Here is a 21,262-nt window from a genome sequence, read left to right as displayed (position 1 = left end):
CGCTGTCTGCCTCAGCATTCAAATGCATTGAACAGAGTGAAGTTCCTGTCGTTGCACAGTAGATACGGAACTAAACTCGCCGCAGAAAGTGAAGTCATTTCAAGTCTAAACACACTTTTAATGATGTGATATGTGTTAATTACCACCAGTCAACTTCTGGCACTGAAAATTAACTATTAGATGTGTGGCGTCTCATTCCTTCAGGTTTTAATTGTTATTGGAGATTTATTAAATTTTTTTTTACTTCCGTTTTTTTCCTCTCAATCCAATCTTTCTTTCTCTCTATTTCTCTTACTGTATCTGATTTAACATTGAATTCACCATTCTAACTTACATTTCTCAGTCCATGCGTGTTAATTTCACAATCCTTCAATCTGGTTAAGAAGATACACAGTTGCTTGCCCTGTTCATTCAGATCCCAGATGCCCTGTAGAGGGCGCCGCTTGCTTTCCGTATCACATTTCCAGCAACTTGCGGTGCAAAATATCATGGAGATTAAACAGGCAAGTCTAACTAACGGCGGGCGCTGCTCATTGACCAATCAACTACAGCAAATTCTGGGCTATTAAGTGAACAGCTAACAGCTGCCCAGTCATGCATGCAGCTGCATTTCTACAACTAGATCGAGCTTCAGAAGCTGCAGTTCCCCACAGCTAAAGCACATAGACGATGTCAAAGCCTTAACAGCCCCAGAATGGAATCAAACCTAAAGCATTGCTGCCTTCGTATGAAATGCAGGTAAACAGGACACCATCCAACGTGTTGTGTGGCATTACCACCGTGCTAAATGGGATAGATTCAGAACAGATCTAGCAGCTCAAAACTGGGCATCCATGAGGCGCTGTGGGCCATCAGCAGCAGCAGAATTGTATTCCAGCACAATCTGTAACCTCATGGCCTGGCATATTCCTCACTCTACCATTACCAACAAGCCAGGGGATCAACCCTGGTTCAATGAGGAGTGTAGAAGAGCATGCCAGGAGCAGCACCAGGCGTACCTAAAAATGAGGTGCCAACCTGGTGAAGCTACAACTCAGGACTACATGCATGCTAAACAGCGGAAGCAACATGCTATAGACAGAGCTAAGCGATTCCACAACCAACGGATCAGATCAAAGCTCTGCAGTCCTGCCACATCCAGTCGTGAATGGTGGTGGACAATTAAACAACTAACGGGAGGAGGAGGCTCTGCAAACATCCCCATTCTCAACGATGGCGGAGTCCAGCACGTGAGTGCAAAAGACAAGGCTGAAGCGTTTGCAACCATCTTCAGCCAGAAGTGCCGAGTGGATAATCCATCTCAGCCTCCTCCCGATATCCCCACCATCACGGAAGCCAGTCTTCGGCCAATTCGATTCACTCCACGTGATATCAAGAAACGGCTGAGTGCACTGGATACAGCAAAGGCTATGGGCCCCGACAACATCCCAGCTGTAGTGCTGAAGACTTGTGCTCCAGAACTAGCTGCGCCTCTAGCCAAACTGTTCCAGTACAGCTACAACACTGGCATCCACCCGACAATGTGGAAAATTGCCCAGGTATGTCCTGTCCACAAAAAGCAGGACAAATCTAATCCGGCCAATTACCGCCCCATCAGTCTACTCTCAATCATCAGCAAAGTGCTGGAAGGTGTCGTCGACAGTGCTATCAAGCGGCACTTGCTCACCAATAACCTGCTCACCGATGCTCAGTTTGGGTTCCGCCAGGACCACTCGGCTCCAGACCTCATTACAAAAGAGCTGAATTGCAGAGGTGAGGTGAGAGTGACTGCCCTTGACATCAAGGCAGCATTTGACCGAGTGTGGCACCAAGGAGCCCTAGTAAAATTGAAGTCAATGGGAATCAGGGGGAAAACTCTCCAGTGGCTGGAGTCATACCTAGCACAAAGGAAGATGGTAGTGGTTGTTGGAGGCCAAGCATCTCAGCCCCAGGGCATTGCTGCAGGAGTTCCTCAGGGCAGTGTCCTAGGCCCAACCATCTTCAGCTGCTTCATCAATGACCTTCCCTCCATCATAAGGTCAGAAATGGGGATGTTCGCTGATGACTGCACAGTGTTCAGTTCCATTCGCAACCCCTCAGATAATGAAGCAGTCCGAGCCCGCATGCAGCAAGACCTGGACAACATCCAGGCTTGGGCTCATAAGTGGCAAGTAACATTCGCGCCAGATAAGTGCCAGGCAATGACCAACTCCAACAAGAGAGAGTCTAACCACCTCCCCTTGATATTCAACGGCATTACCATCGCCGAATCCCCCACCATCAACATCCTGGGGGTCACCATTGACCAGAAACTTAACTGGACCAACCATATAAATACTGTGGCTACGAGAGCAGGTCAGAGGCTGGGTATTCTGCGGCGAGTGACTCACCTCCTGACTCCCCAAAGCCTTTCCACCATCTACAAGGCACAAGTCAGGAGTGTGATGGAATACTCTCCACTTGCCTTGATGAGTGCAGCTCCAACAACACTCAAGAAGCTCAACACCATCCAAGATAAAGCAGCCCGCTTGATTGGCACCCCATCCACCACCCTAAACATTCACTCCCTTCACCACCGGCGCACTGTGGCTGCAGTGTGCACCATCCACAGGATGCACTGCAGCAACTCGCCAAGGCTTCTTCGACAGCACCTCCCAAACCCGCGACCTCTACCACCTAGAAGGACAAGGGCAGCAGGCGCATGGGAACAACACCACTTGCACGTTCCCCTCCAAGTCACACACCATCCCGACTTGGAAATATATCGCCGTTCCTTCATTGTCGCTGGGTCAAAATCCTGGAACTCCCTTCCTAACAGCACTGTGGGAGAACCGTCACCACACGGACTGCAGCAGTTCAAGGCGGCGGCTCACCACCACCTTCTCAAGGGCAATTAGGGATGGGCAATAAATGCCGGCCTTGCCAGCGACGCCCACATCCAGTGAACGAATAAAAAAAAAAATATTTTACTAGTGGATTGCCTGTGGTGTTACTGCTGGAAGGTCAGGACGAAGTGTATTTCCCTCCTGCTTTAGTGATGCTGTAGATATAGGTATGGATGAAGCTCCATGTAGTAGTCGAAGTGTGCAGTTGTGATGTGGGAACAGCTTGCAGAATACAACAGAACAGTGACTACACTTCAAAAAGTACTTCATTGGCTGTAAAGTGCTTTGGGACATCTTAAGGTCGTGAAAGGAGCTATATAAATGTCTTTCTTTTTATATTAAGGACTTTCTCCTATTCATTTTTCCACACAATTTAAATAAAAATCCCAAGCTGGCTGGGACATCCAGTCCTGCCTCTCAATACCTACTCAGGCCTCTGCACCCCAAGCTACTTAGTCTTTTTTTTTCTCATCGCTTCCTTTCCAACTATTTTTCCTTTTTTTTTAATTCCCAAGTTGGTCTACCTGACCCGTTACCTCTGGCTTCCCATCCCTTATTTGGGCATCTGTGCCCTTCATTGCTGCCTTCTACTCTCCCAATGTGTAAAAAATCTTCAATAATTTTTAATTTTTTTTTAAATAATCAGTTTTCCTAATTTTTGTAAAATTCCCTTTCCTGTTCCCCTCCCCTGATTCTCTTCCCTTCTTCCCCCTCTTCCCACATCCTCCAACTTGTCCTATCACCCTTTCCTCCCACTTCTGCTACCTCCCCTTCCTTCCTTCTCTTCTCCCCTGTGCCCTCCCTTAACCCAAGATTTGCTCTAGTTACACTTACCTCACTTGTGTAACTTTTTCCATCAATATGCACACTTTCTCTGAAGTCCAACCCTCTGACCCCTTCCAGTGATCAACTCTGTCCCTTGTCCCCCTCCTTGATGGGCCTCCAACTTTCCTCCAGCCACCTACTATGCTTTACCTGACCCCCCCCCCCCCCCATTCCCCTCGCTTGATCCTCTAACCCTCTTCTTTGTTCCCCCACTGTTCTCTGCCTTTACCCTCTTGCCTCTTCCAACCTCAAAGTTGCAGTCCTTGTCCTCTGATCCTGCTTAACATTACGACTGCATTTGGTCTTAACTTCCTCTGCGACGCCATGGGAGATCGATTAGTTAAAAAAGAATTTGGCTTACTCAGTCACTATACGTCATTGGCAGTGACAATACATGGTGTGTGAGTTACCATAATTTTCCTATTGTTATAAAACAGTGTGTCATCCAACTCACTGTGAACAACACGAATGGGAAGGCTGAGGAATTCCGAAGAGTTGCCCCATTGGCAAGAAGCCTGCACTGAGCACTCTTTCGGCGAGGTGCGCAGCCACAGGAAATAGTTTTAAAGCTATCTATGCTGACATTTTGATGAGGTTAGTCCTCAGTTTTTGCTGTTTTGGATTTCTCTGCATTGCATCATTTTTTTTTCCTTTTGGATTGTTCCCTTTTGTTTGGTTTAAATATTACTTCTGGACCCCACCAAATTACTCTGTCACCTGGAAATGAGCAGTTTCCTGTCTCATTTCAGGGCAACACACAGCAGAAAATGTCCAGTTTCAAAATTTGCCACCAATAGTAAGTGTAGGTGCCGCTTTAGGAAGCCGCTCCACCACATTTCTGCTCCTGTTCAAGAAGTCCTGAATCCTGCTTACAAATTGCGCCGGCAACATACTTGCACTATGTAAATAAAAAGTTCCACACCGTTCACCTGAGGAAGGAGGAAGCCTCAAAGCTTGTGGAATTTAAAATAAATTTGTTGGACTATAACTTGGTGTTGTAAAATTGTTTACAATTGTCAACCCCAGTCCATCACCGGCATCTCCACATTATGTAAATAAGGGGTAAGCAGAAGGTCTGGGAAAGTTTCCTTTGTGCAACAGCAGCACCAAATGTTCCAGGCAAAATGTGCTTGAACAGCCAGTTGAAATTCAACCCTAAGATTATCTTTGTCTTTTATAGTTCAGAGAGCGAATGGCTGGGCCAATGGAGGTGTTCTGGCAGTATTGGCGTTCTGCCTGCCCCTCTGACACTGCCCAGTTTCCTGGGTCAGAGGTCACACTAGATGCATGGTGGGACTCTCGCCACCAAAGGGAAGCCACCCAGTGCTTGGCTGCTAAATCCTGCGATGCTGCAGCAGGACTGCTGCTACAGCACCAGAAGAGGCAGGTGGGCATTTAAAGGGACGGAAAAGCCCCAAATGTTGTTGCAGCTGCAGTTTTATTAAGTGGACAAAGGTAAGTCAAGGGGGGTTAGATTAAAGGGAGAGTAGACCACTACTGGGCCCTCACCTTCCTTTGGAGACCTCTGGGCCATTACCACCACTTCCTACATGGTGGTCCGAGGAATTAGCGGTAACACGGGTGGACATTAAATGTTTCACAAAGTGAAAGGCTAATTGCAGGCAGCTTTGCTTTGTTTACCTGCAGCTGTGTGAGTAAGGGAACACAGAGGAAGAAGATCTGGAACCTCTTTTGAACAAAATTGAGGGGTTTTGATGAGTAGATTGGGAGAAATTGATTACATTGGCAGGAGGATTGGTAACCAGAGGATAGAGATTTAAGATAATTGGCAAAAAAATGAGAGGGGCGATGAGATTTCATCGACCCAGCAGAGGCAAGATGGGCCGTATGGCCTCCTGTGCTGTATGATTCTATGAAAAATGTTTTGGATGTAAACTGTGAATGACTCCTGCTGCAGTACTGCTAAGCTCCAGGACAAACATCCCAGTTCTGCCGTTCCCCGCGCGGTGTTGCGGAAGCCGTTCCCCGCGCGGTGTTGCGGAAGCCGTTCCCCGCGCGGTGTTGCGGAAGCCGTTCCCCGCGCGGTGTTGCGGAAGCCGTTCCCCGCGCGGTGTTGCGGAAGCCGTTCCCCGCGCGGTGTTGCGGAAGCCGTTCCCCGCGCGGTGTTGCGGAAGCCGTTCCCCGCGCGGTGTTGCGGAAGCCGTTCCCCGCGCGGTGTTGCGGAAGCCGTTCCCCGCGCGGTGTTGCGGAAGCCGTTCCCCGCGCGGTGTTGCGGAAGCCGTTCCCCGCGCGGTGTTGCGGAAGCCGTTCCCCGCGCGGTGTTGCGGAAGCCGTTCCCCGCGCGGTGTTGCGGAAGCCGTTCCCCGCGCGGTGTTGCGGAAGCCGTTCCCCGCGCGGTGTTGCGGAAGCCGTTCCCCGCGCGGTGTTGCGGAAGCCGTTCCCCGCGCGGTGTTGCGGAAGCCGTTCCCCGCGCGGTGTTGCGGAAGCCGTTCCCCGCGCGGTGTTGCGGAAGCCGTTCCCCGCGCGGTGTTGCGGAAGCCGTTCCCCGCGCGGTGTTGCGGAAGCCGTTCCCCGCGCGGTGTTGCGGAAGCCGTTCCCCGCGCGGTGTTGCGGAAGCCGTTCCCCGCGCGGTGTTGCGGAAGCCGTTCCCCATCTTATCCTTTTCCAATGATGCTGAACACCAGGTAAATATCTCCAACCTGGTACATGTTGCCCACTATCTTGCTGTGTATCCTGGGCTTTAAATAGATGAGATAAAATTGCGCACAAATTTGAAATAATATAATAACAAAGGCCAGATTTGCAGCTTTCATGGGGGGAGAAATGGACAGAATCACAGAAATCAATCCTGAAAATATCAACAACAATTACAAAATATCATGTAATAAAAACATGATTTAACTTATTCTGTCACTTTGTATTATCAGGGCTAATGATTTATTGTGTTACACCCGTGGTTCTATTGAACAGTGTAACCTCTGCCACAGGACATCAGCTTTATATATGGATATAGTTGGATATTCTAATAATTTACTTTTTAATTTTGTTTTAGTAGTTAAAGACAAACTCAACTGTGACTTGGCACCTTGTTTGAACTATGGCACGTGTACTTTATCTCCATTTAATAGCCTTGGATTCTTTTGTATTTGCCCTCCCGGATATTATGGAGATTTCTGTCAACATCGTACAATAGGTAAGACCTTCAAAAGAGTTAAGTAGACTTAATGAGTTCTCAAGTGCTTTTAGTATTTATCTCCATTATGTGAAATCCATTACATGATTTGGAGGTGATCTTGTTTGAAATTACTATAATTATGATTTTTTTTGTTTTTATTTATTTATATTCATTTAAAACTGCCTGGGTTACTTAACCCATCCTCAAGCTGCCTGGAGCCCATGTGATTTTCTGTGCAGGCTTATAGACGGGTGACTAAGCTGACCTGCCGAAGCTAATGAAGTCTTTCTTTAAATATGGCGATCAGGGCCTGATGTCATTGGGCCCCAACTGTAATTTTAACTCTGGCCTGAGCCGGGATCCTGCTGCGGCTTTCTTGCCAGGTTGAAGAGAGTTGGGACCTGCCATTAAGATGAAGGCAAGTTTTTATTTTCCTGTTTGGGGCTAGGTGGAGCAGTACTTCCCCAGGCCCCTTAACATTTAGGCATCCCCTTCCCTCCTGCAAGACCCTCTCAGAACCAACTTCCCCACACTTCTGAGTGCCGACGGGCGGCCATGAGCCACCTAATTTTCCAGAAACCAGCAGCTGCTTACTGCCCACTTCCCACCTGGGATGAGCAGGAAGTGGACTGGCGGCATGTTAATGAGGCCTGGGAGTTAAACTATCCCAGGCCTGATTTCTGCATCAGCGAGTGAGTTTCCGACTCCCCTCACCACCCACACACTCAGGAATTAAAGGCGGCCATAGTTCCAAGTTGGCATAACAGACTTTTGCATCAATAATTGACCGCATTTGTTACAGAATTATTTAACTGAGCTTGAATAGGAAGTCCAATCCTTATTAAAATTTGGAGCCCTTCGACATATAATCATGAAATTCGGTATTCCCTAACGCAGAGATTTCCAAACTGGGGGCGCGACAAGGTTATCGGGGGGGCTCGGAGGACAGTGATGTGCATGAGCCACAGTGGCAGTAGAAATTAGAGAAGTGCCATGTTCCAATGATCGATTACTGTTGGACTGCTCATTCCTGGGCCAAGCAGTAAGCCCAAAAATGAGACCCATACTGCTTTCATTAGATGTTGGACCTATCTGAGCTGCTTCTGGTGGAAATAGTGGGATAGCCTGGAAACACCCTAAGTCACTCCCCCAAATTGCTGGATTGAAGTGAGTGGGGTAGGTAGCAGAAGTGCCCAACCTCTCGATCAAGATTTCTTGTGTCACATGGGTTTTTTTCTTCAAATCTTCAATCTCCCACACGCTATATAACTGATGTGAGCGTAACGTTTGGTGTTTTGATAATTCTGAATGAGTGGAACATTTTTTGAAGTGTAAAGTTGAGGATTTTGAAGCTGTGAGGAGGGCACAAAGAGTATGTTAAGGGATGTAGATAGGTTAAGTGAGTGGGCAAGAAGGTGGCAGATGGAATATAATGTGGGGAACTGTGAGGTTATTCACATTGGTAGGAAGAATAGACGAACAGAATATTTTTTAAATGGTGAGAAACTATTAAATGTTGGTGTTCAGCGAGACCTCGTACAAGAAATGCAAAAAGTTAACATTCAAGTACAGCATGCAATTAGGAAGGTAAATGGCATGTTGGCCTTTATTGCAAGGAGGTTGGAGTACAAGAGTAAAGAAGTCTTGCTGACATAGAAAAAAAATAGGAGCAGGAGTAGGCCATCCGGCCCTTCAAGCCTGCTCCGCCATTCAGTATGATCATGGCTGATCCTCTATCTCAATACCATATTCCTGCTCTCTCCCCATACCCCTTGATGCTATTTGTGTCCAGAAATCTATCTAGCTCCTTCTTAAATATATTCAGTGACTTGGCCTCCACAGCCTTCTGTGGTAGAGAATTCCACAGATTCACCATCCTCTGAGTGAAGAAATTTCTCCTCATCTCAGTCTTAAATGTCCTACCCTGTATCCTGAGACTGTGACCCCTCGTACTGGACCCCCCTAGCTAGGGGCAACATCCTCCCTGCATCTGTCTAGCCCTGTCAGAATTTTATATGTTTCAATGAGATCCCCTCTCATTCTTCTAAAACTCGAGTGTATACAGGTCAAGTTGACCCAATCTCTCCTCATACAATACTCCTGTCATCCCAGGAATCAGTCTGGTGAACCTTTGCTGCACTCCCTCAATGGCAAGTATATCCATTCTTGGGTAAGGAGACCAAAACTGCACACAATACTCCAGGTGTGGTCTCACCAAGGCCCTGTACAACTGCAGTAAGACATCCTTGCTCCTGTACTCAAATCCTCTTGCAGTAAAGGCCAACACACCATTTGCCTTCCTAACTGCATGCTGCACCTGCATGTTTGCTTTGTGTCTGGTGTACAAGGATACCCAGGTCCCTTTGTACATCAACATTCCCCAATCTATCATTTAAATAATACTCTGCCTTTCTGTTTTTCCTTCCTAAGTGGATAACTTCACATTTATCCACATTATACGGCATCTGCCATGTATTTGCTCACTCATTCAACTTGTCTAAATCACCTTGAAGCCTCTCTTCATCCTCCTCTCAACTTACAATCCCACCTAGTTTTGTGTTTTATTGTACAAATTGTACAAAGCTTTGGTGAGATCACACCTGGAGTACTGTGTACAGTTTTGGTCTCCTTACCTAAGGCAAGTATATCCTTCCTTAGAGCCGGTGCAATGAAGGTTCACTAGATTGATTCCTGTATAGAGGGTTATCATATGAGGAGTGAGTGAGTCAAATGGGCCTATATTCTCTGGCGTTTAGAAGAAAGAGTGGTGATCTCATTGAAACGTATAAAAATTCTGAGAGTCCTTGACAGGGTAGATGCTGAGAAGCTGTTTCCTATGACTGGAGAGTCTAGAACAAGGGGGTGTAGTCTCAGGGTAAGGGGTCAGACATTTAGGACTGAGATGAGGAGGCATTTCTTCACTCAGAGGGTTGTGAATCTTTGGCGATCTCTACTCCAGAGGGCTGTGGATGCTCAGTCGTTGAGTATATTCAAGGCTAAGATTGATAGAGTTTTGGACTTCAAGGGATATGGGGATCAGGTGGGAAAGTGGAGTTGAGGTCGAAGATCATCCGTGATCTGATTGATTTGCATAGCAGGCTCGAGGGGCTGTGTGCCCTACTCCTGCTCCTATTTCTTGTGTTCTTACGGGGAAGGAACAAGTAGAGCCTGATAAGAGAAATAGGAAATACGATCCTTCCTACTTGGACTTGAGATTCACGTTTATGGTTCTGATAAAAATCCTTGACTGTAATGTGTTTCTGCTGAAGTTGTTGCTTAGGATAGAATGAAATGAAGCAAACTAAACTGCCACTTGGAGACCAAACATCCTGCCTTCAAAGATAAACCATGAGATTTTTTTCAAATGAGGAAAGCTTTTACAACTGAAAGGGCAGATTAGGTAATTAAAGAATACCGTGCTACTCCTGTCAAATTACTTAAAGCATCTTATGCTGTCTCATACCAGTTAGCAAGAAGTAGAAAATCTCATACAATTGGTGTACTGCCATTGACAATTTAAATAGCATTGATAGTATGTGGAGGGAAAGTTGCTGACTAGCTAAGTCTTATCCAACTATCTGACAACATGATTAGATGGAGAATTGCTGATTTGGCAGGAGCTGTTGAGGACCAGCTAGTTGAATCAGTGAGGCAAAGCCCTTTTAGGAACATAGGAACAGGAGTAAGCCATTCAGTCCCTCTATCCTGCTCTGTCATTCAATTAGACCATGGCTGATCTGTACCTGAACTCCATTTACCCACCTTTGCTCCATATCCCTTGATACCCATACCTAACAAAAATCTATCTATCTCAGTCTTGAAAGCTCCAATTGTCCTATCATCCACAGCCTGTTGGGGAGAGTTCCAGATTTCTATTACCCTTTGTATGAAAAAGTGCTCCCTGATTTTGTTCCTGAATGGCCGAGTTCTAATTTTAAGGTTATGTCCTCTTGTTCTTGATGCCCCTGCCAGAGGAATTCGTTTCTCTGTATGTACCTTATCACATGCATTTAACATTTTAAGCATCTCTTAAATTACCCCTCAATTTTCTATTGTCCTCATAATTTAAGCCTTGGTATCATGCTGCTGAACCTTTGCTGCACCCCCTCCAAGGCCGATATATCCTTCCTGAGATGCGGTGCCCAAAACTGAACGTAGTACTCAGGATGGGGTCTGACCAAGAACATAACAACTGAAGCATAACATCTTCCCCATTGTATTCCAGACTCCTTGAGATGAAGGCCATCATTCCATTAGCCTTTTTGATTGCTTTTTGTACATGTCTATTAACTTTTAATAATTTGTGTACCTGAACTCCCAAATCTCTCTCTCCCTCTACAGTTTCTAGTTTCTCACCATTTAGAAAATATTCTGATTTATCTTTCTTGGGTCCAAAGTGGATGACCTCGCACATCTGCCCACATTGAAATCCATTTTCCATAGTTTTGCCCACTCACTTAATCTGTCTATGTCCCTTTGCAACTTCCTGCTCCCACCTGCATTACCCACAACAAATCTTCACACAACAAATTGACAGAGTACTGACTGCAATAATGCAGCACAAATGATGGTTTTCAATCCCAAGGTGAGCTTCTGACCCCATATCCTCTCAATCACAAAGACTGCCTACTTTCATATCAATTACATCACCCACCTCTTCCCTGACCTCAGCCCATCTGCTGCTGAAACTTTCATCCATGCCTTTGTCACCTCCAAACTGGGTTATTCCATTGCTCTCCTGGCTGTCGTCCCATCCTCCACCTTCTGAAAGCTTCAGCTCATCCAAATGCCTGGTGTCCATATTCTGTCCTGCACAAATCCCTCTCCCCATCAACCATGTCCTCAACCTACTTTGGATCCCATTCCCCAAAATTTAAAATTTGCTTAAATCTCTTCATGGTCTTGCCTCCTTTTCTCTGTAACTTCCCCCAGCCCTACAACCCATCCCTGAATTCTCCATTCCTTTGACTCTGGTCTCTTGTGCATTGCCCCACATTGGCAGCCATGACTTCTTCTGTCCAGGTGTCATGCTCTGGAATTCCTTTCCTAAACCCTTCTGCCTCTCCATCTCCTTCCCCTCTTTTAAGACCCTTCTTAAAACCTACCTCTTTGACCAAGTGTATTGGTCGCTTCTCATAACATCTCCTTGTTTGGTTTAATATCAATTTTTTTTTGATTACGCCAATGTGAAGCACTTTGGAATGTTTTACTTGTGTTAAAGGTTCTATATAAATGCATATTTTTGTTGCAGTGCCCTAAAAAGGAGTTGATTTGTATAATGGTTAGCTTGATGTGGACTGGTTGATGTAGGATATTTCCGGTGAGCCAGGCGCCTGATTATCCCTAGGTGTGGAATTTAAGCCCCTAGATAACTCTTTAACAAGGAGGGGTTAAAGAATCGTTTAGTGCTTCACAATTAAAGTTGTTTTCAGGATATAGATTCAGTTTTCCTCTTTTTACAGTTTTCCTCTTTTTACAGTTTTCCTCTTTTTACAGTTTTCCTCTTTTTACAGTTTTCCTCTTTTTACAGTTTTCCTCTTTTTACAGTTTTCCTCTTTTTACAGTTTTCCTCTTTTTACAGTTTTCAGAACTGAATTTGTTTTCATGGAAGAAAAATATTGAAAGACATAATCTAGTTCTTTAATATGCTGAGAAGCATAGATAATTTCAATGTAATGTTTATTGTTTAACTTGAACTTTGAGTATAGAATTGGACACAAGTACAAAATTAAACTCAAAGCAAGACAATGGAATCAAAGATTTTTTTTCCACCAGAGGATTGGTTATTTCGAATAGACTCTTACTTAAAACAGCGCAATGTTGATTACATCCTTCAGGAAAGTGCAGGGTAAATATTTGGGAAGGACTAGGAGTGAAAGCTATAGGAAATGATATAGACAAAGATGATATCACCCATGGAAAGCAGCAGGTTAGACTTAAATAAATGAGTTCTAATTGTGAACGATATTGGGTGACGATAAAGAGCATGCAGAGGAAATGCGTGCATGAGTGCACGCGCCCACCTCCACCATTTGGGAGTTTTGGATTTTTTTTGGAGGGAGAGGGAGTAATTTTGCAGAACTTCCTTCAACAGATTCACTAAATGGTTTAGAATCAATGGTAGAGAATTTGTACATGGAATGTAAAGGAGCAGCCTTGATGGCCAAATGAGCTTTTCTTATCCATAGGAACAGGAGTAGGCCATTTAGCCCCTCGAACCTGTTCCACCATTCAGTGAGATCATGGCTGATCTGTGACCTAACTCCATATCTCTTAATTCCTTTGGTTAACAGAAATCTATCAATCTCCGATTTAAAATTAACAATTGAGCTCGCATCAATTGCCATTTGTGGAGGAGAGTTCCAAACTTCTACCACTCTTTGCGTGTAGAAGTGTTTCCTAACTTCACTCCTGAAAGTCTTAGCTCTAATTTTTAGGCTATGTCCCCTAGTCCTAGACTCCCCAACCAGCGGAAATATTTTCTCTCTATCTACCCCTATCAGTTCCCCTTAAGATTTTGAAAATTTTGATTAAATCACCCTTAATCTTCTAAATTACAGGGAATACAACCCTAATTTGTGTAATCTTTCCTCATAATTTAATCCTTGGAGTCAAGGTATCATTCTAGTAAATCTACCCTGCACTCCCTCCAATATATCCTTCCTAAGGTGCGGTGCCCAGAACTGAACACAATACTCCAGGTGTGGTCTAATCAAGACTTTGTACAGCTGTCGCATAACTTCTACCCCCTTGTATTCTAGGCCTCAAGATATAAAGGCCAGCATTCCATTAGCCTTTTTGATTATTTCCTGTACCTGTCCATGACATTTAATGATCTATGTACATGGACCCCTAAGTCTCTTTGGACCTCCAATGTTTTGAGCTTTTCACCATTTAGAAAGCACTCCTATGTGCCAGTGGAAATGTTTAAATGAAAAAGTAAATACTTTTTATTAATGCTAGTAGCATCATTAGCCATTATGCCAAATTTGATGCTATTTGTTGACTACTTTAGGGGAGTTCATTAGCACTCAATGCACTGAAAACAAAATTAATTTTATAAGTCTAAATCTAAATATCTGACCCATGCTTTCTTATATGTTCTCCTTATGTTTTCCCCCTGCAGAACGGTTTACCACAATTTCATTTATTGGAATCCTTGTTATACTGATTCTCATCCTTGCTTTATGCATTGCCGTATGCTGCCTTTGTCATAGAGAAAGGTATGAGATTTTCCCCTGCATTATATCAAAATAACCATTTTGTGTATCTTGTATTAGGAAACCACTGGTAATGTAAATATAGCTAGACTGAATAATGTTTATTGCCATTCTCTCTCTCCTTGCCAACTTTGCAGAAAACACCATCGTGTTATCAAACAAATTAGAAGCTCAGAAGTTTGTTCAAACCTGTTATCAAAGGCTTATGCATCGAAGTCTCCATGCTCTCCTTGCCCATATACTGAAGAATATCAGGTAGTGACTACTAGAAATAGTTCCCAAGATTGTAAACTTGCCATTACATTATTCTTATTTCTGAAATCAAAAGAAAAATCATAGGCTTTTAATTGTCAAATGGTCTAAGTTATGTTGATTGACTTTAGAAAAGGTAAATATTCTATGCAGTATCAGCTTCACTCGAGAGCTGAAGGCAAACAAGCCTGATCATTATGTTATGCCATTTTAAACTGTACTCTAAATTAGTTACAACTTCAAGTCTATGTGCCAATGGAAATGTTTAAATGAAAAAAGTAAATCATTTTTATTACTGCTAGTAGCATCATTAGCCATTGTGCCAAATTTGATGCTATCAGTTGACTACTTTGGGGGAGTTCATTAGCACTCCATGCACTGAAATCAAAATTATTTTTATAAGTCTAAATATCTGACCCAAAGAAGTTCTTTTAGTTTCTGAAGGTGCAAAATTCAAAATCATATCCAGATATTTGAATGGCATTAGAAATTTTTGGAAAAAAGGCAAATCAGAGTATTACTCTTTTACTTCATAGCACCCACTGAAACTATTCTTCCCCATTGCCCGGTAATACAAGATGGTGGTTTGGATAATATAGAATGCAAGCTGTATTATCTTCCAGTTTTTGTACAGACTTCAAAGTATAACTAATTACAGATTTTTAATAATGCAAGTCTCGCTCATTAATCTTGCAAGTGCAAAATCCATAAGAACGTAAAACAATAATGTAAGAAAGCATTTAATAAAATATAATAATCAAGATTTGCTTTACTGGCTTTGATTTGGAATGCAACATTGTAAAAATGGTGTCACGTGATGTGAAAAAGGAACCCAGAATAGTTTTATTTGTATGGTTGCTCAGTGTGAAAACATGATCATTTCTACATAATTTGTTTTTTGATGCCAAGCTCAAAAAAAAAGACTTCTCCAATCCAAATATAGTGGTTTCCTATGATGAGGCAAAGGAACCCAAAAAGGTTTATATGTATTCATCGAAAGTTACATTGAAACTACAGAAACAGGCCGTTTGGCCCAACTGGTCCATTCCGGCATTTACGCTCCACACGACCTCCTCCCTCCCTACTTTATCTAACCCTATCAGCATACACTTCTATCTATTCCTTCCTCCACCATGTGCTTATCTAGCTTCCCCTTAAATGTATCTGCTATTTGCCTCAGCTACTCCTTGTAACATGTTCCACATTCTTACCACTCTTTGGGTAAAGAAGTTTCTCCTGAATTCCCTATTGGATTTATTAGTGACGGTCTTATATTTATGACCTGTAGTTTTGGACTCCCCCACAAGTGGACACATTTTCTCTACATCTACCCCATCAAACCCTTTCCTTATCTTTAAGATCTCTGTCAGGTCACCCTTCAGCCTTCTCTTTTGTAGAGAGAAGAGGTCCAGCCTGTTCAGCCTTTCTTAATAAGTATATCTTCTCAGTTCTGGTATTATCCTTGTAAATCTTTTTTGCATCCTCTTCAATGCCTCTATCCTTTCTGTAGTATGGAGACCAGAACTGTGCACAGTACTCCAAGTGTGAGTATACTGTTCAATGCTACAATTTTTGATGTGAAACTCAAAAGCACAAATAGTAAGTGTCTTTTATAATCCAAATAGAATAATAATTCTGCCTATCTGTAATATATTAAAAGTTTTGTGTATGGTCCACATATTCTGTCCATATTAACCTTCTTTCATGTGTCATGATTTTTGAATAATATATTTGTCTATTTATACTGGTAAAAGACTGTGCTGTAATTTCAGGCCTCCCGCCATTAGGTGCTGCTCTGAGTGTATCTCAGGTCTTCCTGCTATTTTTTTTACCGCTCTCCACTATAAGTGCTCATTCTGCTTAGTGACTTTGAAAACTTCAGCATTTTTATTAACAGTCTTTTGTCTTCAATATATCTGGGGGTTTTTAAGGCATTTTCTATGTGCAGTATATAAATAAATAATTTCAAAGTGTTCTCTTTTACTAAAGCTCTGGCTCTAGTTAATGATTAGAAAAACTAGAAGTACTTTTATAGTTTAGCATTTTCATTGACCATTTTTCTTTATTTGTATATTTAGTGAGGCTATTTTTAATGTCAGATATTTCCCCTGTCCAATATGTGAATAATTTGCTGGGACCCAAACTGACTTGAAAATAAACAATTGATTGCTGTTGCCTCCAACTCTTTCCTTTCTTTGTTTTGAACCCCTGCTTTTTTGATAAAATATCTTTATTTCTGGTATTTTTAGCAGTTTTCCCTGGGCAATATATTTATAATAAATTTGGTACTGGGGCACATGTTCCATTGAAAACTCCTAAGTCAACCTGTTCTTATGGGGAAAACCCATTAGAAAAGTGTCCACATTTTCCAGCAATACCTTTTATGACTGTAGGTAGTGCATTTGTAGGACTTTCAATGTTAAAAGTGTGATACCTTGCCTGTCACATAACTCCTACCTGTTACATAACACCTACTGTTTTAGTGAATTCCAGTAGGCTGCTCATATTGATCTTTTCTCCAGAAATCACTTAAAATGCTTTCTGAACAAAATGTTATCCATCATTTTATTTTCAGTACCTGAAATTTACATGCTCCAAAATAAAATATTAGACAAAATAAAAATTCAAAATAATTGTATATTTCACATTACATTTATCCATCGGATTGTCTTTTAGTGCCTTCATTAAAGTTTTTACTTGGAGGCCACAGCCTCTTCTGACAGCCTAGTCTTGAACTTGATCTTTTTGCCCGGAGCTGTCATGCTGTGAGCTGAAATTGGATTGTGCAGCAAAACCATGTGCAATGTGCCTAATTTCTCAGGATGCATAAGTACAATTCAGTCATCTGTATTGATGAGATATTCTCCTTCAGCTTCTAGCAATTATTGCTTAGTTACTTTTCAAAATTATTTGAAGAAAAGCTAGATGACAATTTTGAAAAGCTTTATTCAGGTAAAATTTATATTACATCATTGAATCTTGCCGCACAGAAGGAGGCCATTCAGCTTGTCATGCCTGTGCCGGCTCTTTGAAGGAACGGTCCAATTTAGTCCCACACCCCAGCTTTTTCCCCATAACCCTGCAAATTAGTCCTCCAAGTATATGTTCAATTGTCTTTTGAAAATTCCTATGGAATCTGATTCCACCACCCTTTCAGGTAGTGTGTTCCAGATCTTAACGACCCCCTGTGGAAAAAATTTCCCCTCCAGTTCTTTTGCCAATTATTTTAAATCTATGACCTCTGGTTTCAACCCACTTGCCAGAGGAAATAGTTTCTACCTACTTGCTCTAGCAAAACCCCATATAATTTTGAATACCTCTATTAGGTCTCTCCTTAACCTTTGCTCTAAGGAGAACAATCCCAGCTTCTCCAGTCTCTCCACATAATTGAAGTCCCTCATCCCTGGTAAACCTCCTCTGTACTCTCTCTAAGGCCTTGACATCCTTCCTAAAGTGTGGTGCTCAAAATTGTACACAACACTCCAGCTGAGGACTAATCTTTTAAAGGTTTAGCATGACTTCCTTGTTTTTATATTCAGTATCCCATATGCTTTCTTAACCCGTCTTATCAACTTGCCCTGCCACCTTCAAAGATTTGTGAATATGCACCTCCCAGGTCCCTTTGCTCTTGCACCCCCTCAAAATAGTATTGTTTAGATTATACTGCCTCTCCATGTTGTTCCTCCGAAAGTGCATCACTTCACACTTTTCCACATTAAATTTTGTCAGCCATGTGTCTTCCCATTTCATCAGCCTATGTCCTCCAGAAGTCTGCTACTATCCTCCTCACTATTTATTACATTGCCAAGTTTTGTATCATTCACAAACTTTGAAATTGCATTTCCTATACCCAAGTCTGGGTCATTTATATATAACAAGAAAAGCAATGGTCCTAATACTGACCCTGGGGAACCCCACTGCATACTTCTCTCCAGTTAAGTTCTTTTGTTAAGAACAGAGAGACTGTATGAGAAAGAGTGTTGAAAATGACTGCACTGTTTATGCATCTGTAGGATCTTTTAGTTTGTGCTCTATAAACATCAAAGTGTATTAGAGAGAGATAGGCAGGGCAGTTGGGGTGAATTTTTGGTATACTGTGTAAAAAGGGTAGGCGATGGACCGGGTGACCACTATGCACACCCAATGATTTTGACGTGAGGTTTGAATGATTTTCATGATTGAGCTGCATTACAATAATATCAGCTAGTTGCCGGTGCTGATTGTCAACCTGCCTGTCGGTGCTCAATCAGGTGGGGGAGGGCAGGAATCTAGCAGCTTCTCCACGGAGCTGAGCTGGAAGTGGTGCACTATGGGGAAGGAGAGAGAAAGAAAACAGGGAACTATAGGACAGTTACCCTGACATCAGTGGTAGGAAAAATGATAGAATCTATTATTAAGGACGTAGTAACAGGGCACTTAGAAAATTGTAATGATTAGGCAGAGTCAACACTGTTTTATGAAAGGGAGATCATGTTTCACCAATCTATTAGAATTTTTTGAGGGTGTAACTCGCAGGGTAGATGAGGAGGAACTTGTGGATGTAATATATTTGGATTTTCAAAAGGCATTCGATAAGGTGCCACACAAGAGGTTGTTACACAAGATTAGAGCTCACGAGACTGGGATAATATTAGCACAAAATGAGGATTGGTTAATGGACAGAAAACAGAATAGGAATAAACGGGTTATTTTCGGGTTGGCAGGTTGTAACTAGCGGGTTACCGCAAGGATCAGTGCTTGGGCCTCAGCTGTTTACAATCTATACCAATGACTTCGATGAGGGGACTGAGTATAATGTATTTAAGTTTGCTGATGACAGAAAGCTCGGTGGGAAAGTAAGCTGTGAGGAGGACATAGGCTGCAAAGAGATATAGACAGGTTAAACGAGTGGACGATAAGGTAGCAGATGGAGTATAATTTGGGGAAATGTGAAATTATCCACTTTGGTAGGAAGAATAGAAAAGCAATATTTTTTTTAAAGGTGAGAGACGAAGAAATGTTGGTATTCAGAGGACTTTGGGTGTCCTTGTACATGAATCACAAAGTTAACATGCAGGTAAAGCAAGCAATTAGGAAGGCAAATAGTATGTTAGCCTTTATTGCAAAGGGATTGGAGTATAAGAGTAAGAAGGTCTTGCTGCAATTATATAGGGCTCTGGTGAGACCACACCTGGAGTACTGTGTACAGTTTGTCTCCTTACCTAAGGAAGGATATACTTGCCTTTTAAAGGGGGTGCAATAAGATTCGCTAGATTAATTCCTGGGTTGAGAGGGTTGTCCTTTGAGGAGAGATTGAGTAGAATGGGCCTATATTCTCTGGAGCTTGGAAGATTGAAAGGTGATCTCATTGAAACGTATAAAATTCTTAGAGGGCTTGACTGGGTAGATGCTGAGAGGCTGTTTCCTATGACTGGAGAGTCTGGAACTTGGGGTCATAGTCTCAGGATAAGGGGTCAGCTGTTTAGGACTGAAATGAGGAGGAATTTCTTCGCTCAGAGGGTTGTGAATCTTTGGAATTCTCTACCCCAGAGGTCTGTGGATGCTCAGCTGTTGAGTATATTCAAATCTGAGATTGATAGATTTTTGGACACCGAGAATCGAGGGGATGGGGATAGGGTGGGAAAGTGGAGTTGACGTAGAAGATCAGCCATGATCTTATTGAATGGCAGAGCAGGTTTGAGCGGTCATATGGCCTACTCCTTCTCCTATTTCTTATGTTTTAGGAAGCAACTCCAGATGATGGGATATCACGGTAGGTCTGGGAATAGGCAGGAAGATTTCTATGGGGCCAGGAAGGGCATTCATGGTCTGGCAACGTCTCAAATATGTTCAAATCCCTCCATGGCCTTGCTCCTCCCTATCTCTGTAACCTCCTCCAGTTCTACAACACTCCAAGATCGCTGCATCCTCGATTTTCATCGCCTCTCACCATTGGTGGCCATGCCTTCAGCTGCCTAGGCCCTAAGTTCTGGAATTCCCTTCACAAATCTCTATCTATCTATCTATCTATCTATCTATCTATCTATCTATCTATCTATCTATCTATCTATCTATCTATCTATCTATCTATCTATCTATCTATCTAAAAACCTCATACAGTGACCAATCATCTGGCCACCTGTCCTAATAGCTATGTGGCTTGTTGTCAAATCTTGACTGTTTATACGCCTGTGAAGTACCTTGGGATGTTTTACTACGTTAAAGGTGCTGTATAAATGTAAATAGTTGTTATTATCAAAGCTTTTTTATTTTCATGAGCTGCCTGTGGTGGTTCCTTTTAAGGACCTCTAATTGGACCCCTCAATGTTCATTTCCACTGGACTGAGTACATGCTTTGCCCTGGGAAGACCAAACTGTATCGGGGTGCTAAATGCAGTGTAGAACCCTAAATTGCATATTGTAAGGAGGATTCCATCTTCTTTGAGCGGGAATGCTGCTTGCCTCAAGAACATAAGAAATAAGAGCAGGAGAAGGCCATACGGCCCCTCAAGCCTGCTCCGCCATTCATTTGGATCATGACTGATCTTCAACCTCAACTCCACTTTCCTGCCTGATTCCCATAGCCCTCGATTTCCCCTAGATTCCAAAAATCTATCTATCTCATCTATCTATCTATCGATCATACTTAACGACTCAGCATCCACTGCCATCTGGGGTAGAGAATTCCAAAGGTTCATAACTCTCTGAGTGAAGAAATTCTTCCTCATCTCAGTTGTAAATGTCTAACCCCTTACCCTGCAACTATGCCCTCTAGTTCTAGACTCACCAGCGAGGGGAAACAACCTCTCTGCCCCTACCCTGTCAAGCCCCCTCAGAATCACATATGTTTCAATGAGATCATCTCTCATTCTTCTAAACTCCAGAGAATATAGGCCCATTCTACTCAACCTCTCCTCATAAGTCAATCTAGTGAACTTTCATTGTACTGCCTCTAAGGCAAGTATATCCTTCCTTAGATAAGGAGA

General features: G+C 42.9%; 1 protein-coding gene across 5 annotated transcripts in view; it reads left to right on the top strand.

Moving 5' to 3' along the window:
• The window catches only part of LOC137324995 (uncharacterized), a 97,390-nt gene that overhangs the window by 7,758 nt on the left and 68,370 nt on the right, over positions 1-21,262 (top strand). For all 5 annotated transcript variants that reach the window (XM_067989693.1, XM_067989691.1, XM_067989695.1 and 2 more), the window contains exons 2-4: positions 6,703-6,843; positions 13,952-14,048; positions 14,183-14,300. In XM_067989693.1, the coding sequence (XP_067845794.1) occupies positions 6,703-6,843; positions 13,952-14,048; positions 14,183-14,300 (356 nt within the window). The remainder of the gene's footprint in view (positions 1-6,702; positions 6,844-13,951; positions 14,049-14,182; positions 14,301-21,262) is intronic.

The sequence above is a fragment of the Heptranchias perlo genome, chromosome 9 (genome assembly GCF_035084215.1).
Source record: "Heptranchias perlo isolate sHepPer1 chromosome 9, sHepPer1.hap1, whole genome shotgun sequence".
In the NCBI taxonomy this organism is placed as follows: Eukaryota; Metazoa; Chordata; class Chondrichthyes; order Hexanchiformes; family Hexanchidae; genus Heptranchias; species Heptranchias perlo.
Note: the sequence above shows the minus strand (reverse complement) of the source record. Positions and strands in the feature narration are given on the sequence as shown.